The sequence below is a fragment of the Myotis lucifugus genome, unplaced genomic scaffold, assembly GCF_000147115.1.
Source record: "Myotis lucifugus unplaced genomic scaffold, Myoluc2.0 scaffold_3757, whole genome shotgun sequence".
Taxonomy (NCBI): Eukaryota; Metazoa; Chordata; class Mammalia; order Chiroptera; family Vespertilionidae; genus Myotis; species Myotis lucifugus.
In genome coordinates, this window is record NW_005874805.1 from 6,278 (window position 1) to 13,095 (window position 6,818).

General features: G+C 61.5%; 1 protein-coding gene across 1 annotated transcript in view; it reads right to left on the reverse strand.

Moving 5' to 3' along the window:
- The window catches only part of UBE2J2 (ubiquitin conjugating enzyme E2 J2), a 9,222-nt gene extending 2,620 nt beyond the window's left edge, over positions 1 to 6,602 (reverse strand). Inside the window, 2 exon segments of the mRNA XM_006108828.3 lie at positions 3,479 to 3,519; positions 6,142 to 6,602. Coding sequence (XP_006108890.1) covers positions 3,479 to 3,519; positions 6,142 to 6,272 — 172 coding nt within the window. The 5' untranslated portion in view covers positions 6,273 to 6,602.
- Between the last annotated feature and the right edge of the window lie 216 nt (positions 6,603 to 6,818).

The window sequence follows — 6,818 nt, forward strand, 5'->3', positions numbered from 1 at the left end:
TCACAGGCCACACCTGCACCCACCCCACCCACCTGCTCACAGGCCCCCAGTGGTGCCCACCTGCTGACCATCCCTGGAACACAGGCGGCCAGCCCCACGGCTCCAGCATGCCCCTCGCCCCCTGCACCCACCCACGGCGTGTCTGCTGAGGTCACCTCTCCAGTCCCCTCCCCACCCACCCGTTCCTCCTCCACCAAACTGCACTCTGCAGCAGGCAAGCCCACCCTCCCTTCCACCTTAACAACAACAGAAAACAAACTCTGACCCCCACACCGTCCAATTCCTGCCACCTGCCCCCATCTTGTCCCTGGGAGCATGTCCAGGCTGCCATCTCCCCAGATCACATTCCATCATGGCCCCCGAAGACCTGGCGTCGAGGTCACCCGGCTTCCCCACAGCACGGGGTGAGACCACGCCTGACCCTGCCTCCTCGAGCCCCCCCCCTCCACTGGCCCCCCTCCTCTCCTCGCCCGAGGTGCAGCGCCCAGCTCTCTGGCACTCTCCCGACCCAAACTCCTGGGGCCTCACCTGACTCACGTGACACGGGGAGACCGTGACAGCTCTCCCTCCAACTGGCACCTCTGCCTGGACCCTGGACCCCTCTCCAAACCCCAGAAAGGTCCCAGACAGACTTCTGCTCCTTTCCTCAAACAGCAACCCCATCTCTCAGCCGTTCAGACTAAAATCTGGGTCCCCTGCCCCCACCACTCCCACTCTGTCAGCAAACCCTGCCAGCCCCCCTCCAGCGGGTCCAGAGCCGGCACTTGGCTGGCCTCACCGCCTCCACCCCCCACGCAGCTCGAGGTCCACCCGTCCATCCCCCGAGGCCTCACCCTCACTCTAGGGCCGCCCCCGAGAGCCTGCGGGAGACGCAGAGCCTGGGCCCACCCAGACCGGGGTGTGTGCGCACGTGCACGTTCACTACGGTGTGAGGAGCACTGCCTGTCCTCACACCCAGGCCGGGGGTGTGTGCGCGTGTGCACGTGCACGTTCACTGCGGTGTGAGGAGCGCTGCCTGTCCTCACACCCAGACCGGGGGTGCGTGTGCATGTTCACTGCGGTGTGAGGAGCGCTGCCTGTCCTCACACCCAGACCGGGGTGTGTGCACGTGCACGTTCACTGTGCTGTGAGGAGCGCTGCCTGTCCTCACACCCAGACCGGGGTGTGTGCACGTGCACGTTCACTGCGGTGTGAGGAGCGCTGCCTGTCCTCACACCCAGGCACGGTCCTGCCCCAAGGCCTGGCACACGCCATCCCAAACAGCCAAGGGCTCTGCCCCAAGGCCAGGCTTGGGTCAGGCCTGCACCGCCCTGTCTGGCTGCAGTGCCCCGGCCGCCTCACGCGACTGCCGTTCCCTCCCGAGGGCCATCTGCGGGGCCAGCTCCACAGGCAGACACGCCCGCCCAGGAGGCAGCGCTCGACACGGCACTCACACTCACACCCACTAGGAAGGCCCTGTCCCCCCTCGGGAAGAGACCTGAATGGCGAGGACAGAGCCCTGTGAGCGCAGTGGGGGGCGTGAGGGGCCTGCCAAGAACACTGACCTCTCAGCACACACACCGGCCCAGCTCCTCCCCCACCGCCCACCCCATCGCCCACGGAGAGACCAGAGCAGCCCAGGGCCCTGAGAACCCCCAGTGAGAGCTGGCCACACCGCCGTCCTCAGAGGCCAGGGCTCGGGCGGCTCCAGCGCCGTGCAGCCGCGCAGGGAGGGGACAGCCCACGGCCAGACGCAGACGGTAATCCCTGAGCCTCCACACACTCCACACCAGAGGGCACTCGGGAGAGCCTGGGCTGAGGGGAGCTGAGAGGGTCCTCCAGGCGGGAAGGGGCAAGGCGGGTGCCAGACGTGGGCCCGTGCCAGCAGCTTGCACCCTGCATTCCAGTGTCGAGGGCGACCGAGCCACAGTGGGAGGGAGACTGTGGGGGCAGCTTCGACTCCCTTTGCAACTCGGTCAACAGTCCGTGGGCCATGGACTCGCAGACTCCTGCGGCCCCACCCAGGCCTGTCCCCACGCCTCTCCCTCCAGACACAAGTCATCCGGCAGAGGGGCTCCTCCCACTTTATTCTTTTTAAAATTGTGAGCTATCTACCCTCGAGGTCCTTTGCCTTCCGTATAAGTTTCAGAGTAAAAACTTGAGAAAAAGCTTGTGTGTCTGGGTTTGACGGGAGGGGTGAGGTCTGCAGACCAGCCCGGAGATTCTGTGGCAGCGCCAGCAACGGGCACACAGGTGTCAACCGCAGGGCTGGCTGTGCCGAGAGAGAGAGGACAGTGGGGCCCGAGACAGGGACGGCGTAGACATGGGAGAGGAGCACGGGAGACGGGGAGCACGGTCAGACGCCCAGGAGCCAGAGGAGGAGCAAGGGAAGGACAGTCACCCCCTCAGGGGCCACAAAGGCCCGACTCAGAGCCCAGACAGCTGTCCCTCCCGGACGGACGGACGGACGGACTGAGGCAGCAACTCGCTGGTCCCATGGTGACCCTACTGAGAGCAGTCAGCAGAGGGCAGCCCTGTGCTGAGCTGAGCTGAGCTGAGGGGATTGGCAGCTCATTCTAGCCAAGCTCATTAAAAACACACACGGGTTTAATCAGCATCTTCACGCGGCCTGGCGCTGCTCCGAAGCCCATCTTCCCAGAGTTCTAGGAACCCCACCTGGCAGGCCATCAGGGAGCCCGCACCGCTGCTGGGCACTGGGATGTCCCCCACGTAACCCCAGGAACACGCCCACCCCACAGGTCTGCTTCTGGACACGTTTCCTGGGCAAACCCTCCCAGAAGGGGACCCTGGGCCGTAGAGAGCCTCCCTCCCGCTCAGCTGCCCACGCCTGACGCCAGCTGCTCAGACCTTCTCGACAGCACTCTTCTCGAGTGGAATCTGATACAAACCCCACACGGTGCTCCAGCCAGGACCTAACGGTGAGAAAGCGAAAGCTCTGCCCACCTGGGCACAGCTGTGCCCTAGACCCAGGCTGATGTTCCCACACACGGCCGACAGCTGCAAGGTCTGCGCTGTAAGTGACACCGGCACCCTGATGGCATCAGCAGGAGCCAGGAGAGAGGCAGGCCCTGCTGACCAGGCAGGTCCCAGAGCCTCCCTACGCCTCAGTGCCCTGTCCACACAAGGGGCCACCCCTGAGCCCCAGGACTGGCCAGAAAGAGCGGCCAATACACCTGTCTTCCCCTCGACAACACCTCCTTCAGAAACAGCAAGAGAACCAGGCAAGCTGTTCACCTGGCCCTGACCCCGCTGACCCCTGGGCACCACCCACCACGGACAGACAGACGGCCCCGGGGACATGGTCCCTGAGACACGCACAAAACCACTCTGAGCAAACGCCCCAGGACTCGGAGAAACACGAGCATGATCCCAACGAGTCCCACGTGGAAAGAGGGCCGTTTACAAGGAAAGGGCACAGGCAGCAAGAGCTGCGCAAACCGCACTCCCCTTCTCTAGCTCCAGCAGCGGCTCGACTTACCTTCGTAAGGAGTCATCTCAGGGCCTCGGACCACATAGTGCCTGAGGGAGAGAGAAAATTAGCTGGCTTTGGGGTGCCCAACTCCACCCCATCTGAGTCACTCCAAGGCCAGGGTTTGCAGGGCCACCAAGCCAGACACCCACAGGCAATCCATCAGTGACACTGAAGGTCAGGGGCCGACCAGGGAGGCCCTGCGAGGCCCCAGGCTCTGGGGCAGCCGGCCCTCAGTCACCCGTCTTCTAGGTTTCCACAAAGCACTTTGCCTCCACAATACAACGTGAGATCAATCCTCTGACCATTAACGTCAACTGACACTTTTAAAAACGTAATTTCCAGCCTCCGTGAGCACCATTGAAGGTCCGTGTTCCTCGGGTGCCGAAATCCCCGCAGAAGGCGAGATGGGACAGCCGCTCAGGAGCCGGCTCTGCTCAGAGCCCACGTCCCCCGAGAACCAGACTCCATCGCAGAGGAGCTGCCTCGAGCAGAAGCCACGGGACAGCCCTGCCGTCACCACCGCCTGCACCTGGAGCCCGGGCTGCGCACACGTCCACTCCCCACACCCATGGGGAGGCTTCAGCTCACACCAGAGGGGTTTGGACTGAAGACGCTCAGACAGCAGAGAAGCACGAAGGAGAAAGTGGAGGTAAGATAAGCAGAAACGCCAGAGCAGACAGACCTGCCTCCAGCCACCTCCTCCCACCTCCACACACAGCCTGTCACCTCCACCATCAGACACCTGCTATCTCCTGGCTGATATGATACCACACACACACACACACTCACACTCACACACACACACTCACACTTACACACACACACACACACACACACACACTCACACTGTGATCCCATGTCAGCAGACCAGGAAAAGCCCTCAAAGCTAAACACATGACACATCCAGGAGTGTGGCCTTAATTTGTCACTGCTCCAGTTCCTGGCCAAGCTGAGCACAGGGAGAGAGAGAAGCAAGTGCAGGGAGAGCCCACAGCACTAGGTTCTGGGAGAGCCCACAGCACTGGGTGCAGGGAGGGCCAGGGCAGCACCAGCTCAGAGGACGGACAGGCCTCATCCAGGAAGTGCTGCTGTTGTCTGCTGAGGGGCCACCACTGCGGTCTTCCCACGCCTGGGGCGGGATAAGCTGAGAGAGGCCTGCAGCCTGGGACTCTGGGGGTGCCAGGCAGAGGTGCCCATGAGACCCCCCAGCTGGAAACACTGGGCACGGGGTCTCTAACGGGCTCCCGGGTGGAGAGTGTCCATGAGTCCACGGGGACAGGAAGCTGTGCCTGGTCTCCTATGGACTCTGCCCTGTGCTTTTTCACTGTAATAAACCGTAACAGTGGGTCCTCTTAGCAAATGATTGAATCTGGGGACCCTGACTCAATGGGGGGAGGGGTCCCTGCATCTGCTGTGTCCTGGGGGCCACACTTGTTTTTGCCATTATTTGGGGGCAGGGAGAGCCCTGCTGGGACACTGCCACCCCACTCACGCTGAGGCCATCACCCTGAGAACCCTCCACCCCACCTGCCGGCGCCCCCTCATCTGTAAGCCAAGGAAGGTGGGCCCAGATCCCCGGACACCTGTCCCATCTGGAAAATACTTTTTTTTCTTTAATCCTCACCCAAGGATATTTTTCCCACTGATTTTCAGAGAGAGTGAAAGGGAGGGAGGAGGGAAGAGAAAAAGAGAGAAACATGGATGCAAGAGAGACATACCGACTGGTTGCCTCCTGCATGGGCCAGGGATTGAACCTGCAACCAAGGTAAAGCCCTTGACCAGGAACCGAACCCACAACCCTTCAGTCCACAGGCAACAGTCTAACCACTGAGCCAAAGTGCCCAGTTGGGCCTTGGCCGGTGTGTCTCAGTGATAGAGTGTCGGCTTGTGGACTGAAGGGTCCCGGGTTCGACTCCGGTCATGGGCACATGCCCGGGTTGCGGGCTCGATCCCCAGTGGGGGGTGTGCAAGAGGCAGCCGATCAATGATTCTCTCATCATTGATGTTTCTATCTCTTTCTCCCGCTCCCTTTCTCTCTGAAATCAATAACTTTACAAACCGCCCCGTTGGAAAATACTTGTTTTTAACTTAGTTAAATCTCTTTCCTCTGGATTTTTTTAAAAAAAATTTAGTTCCTTTTTAAGATTAAAATGTAAAATACTCTTCAAACAAAGAGAAAACGCTTCTTAGTATTTAGCCCTACACCTCATTTCTCAAAATCCCCAGCCACCCTGCGAAGGGCAGCCTTTCGTGGCGGCGTGCAGCCTCCTGACCCACTTTCACACGAGGAAGGATTCCGAGGAAGGCGTGTGCAGAGGCAACAGCCCACGGCACCTGCAGGCCAGTGCAGGGCCCGCCCCTCTGTCCCGCTCCCCCGGGCAGAGCAGGCTCCTCCACAGCCAGGAGCACAGGGCAGAGGAGACATGAGAGAGGAACTCCCCCAGCAGCTGTGGGTTACGCCAGAGCCGCCGTGGGCTCCCAGACCAGTCCTCTCCCGCGTCAGGGGTCCAGGACAACCGCTGTGTCCCAGCTGCCGCCACGAGGAGTGTCTGCAGGCCTCCCGACGGGCGCAGGAGCCCCTTTCCGAGCTCTAGATGGAGTCCCAAGCCCCCCACCCACGGGGGGAACCTGGTGCGTCAGGGAGGGTGACTGACCACGCAGGGCCTTACCATTCAAGAATATTGGAAGGGAGGGGCTCGGCACAGATGTAAGGCACTGGGTCTTTCTTGATCCGAAGGTAGTCCTGTTTCAGTCGCTGGGTGGCTGTGGTTGGAGCTCTCTTATTGCTGTTGCTGCTCATCTGTGGAAAGTAAACACGTGTCTTCACCTGGGACAAGGACACAGCCCACGGTGCCCCTGCCCAGAGCCCAGCAGCCACCACTCGTGCACATCTCACACGGCCCCAGCTGTCCCGACTCACCCACCCCAACACCGTGGGCCACACAGTCCCCGTTCCACCTGCCCTGCCACAACGTTCACTCAGCAACCTCAGATGCTCTAATTCCAAGCAGCCATGGGTGGGTGTCTGAAGCCGGACCGGACCCAGGTCACTGCACACATCACTCAGCTCTGTGCTCCATGACAACACAGCACTCAGGGCGCACCCACCAGCCCCTGCAAAACCCCCCTTAGCACTCCCAGCACGGGCAACAGAGGAGCAACGAGCCTCTCTGGTTCTGGAGAGACGGGACCCGTGAAAGACTCAGATGCATGTGCTGGGCAGAGCAGAGGCCCGAGGAAGCACTGTGCCCAGGATGGCGCCGGGTCACGGCGTCAGGAGCAGAGATGGTGGCGAACAAGGCTGCCAGGGAGGTCAGGCCAGGCCGCCAAGCACGCTCCAGAGGGT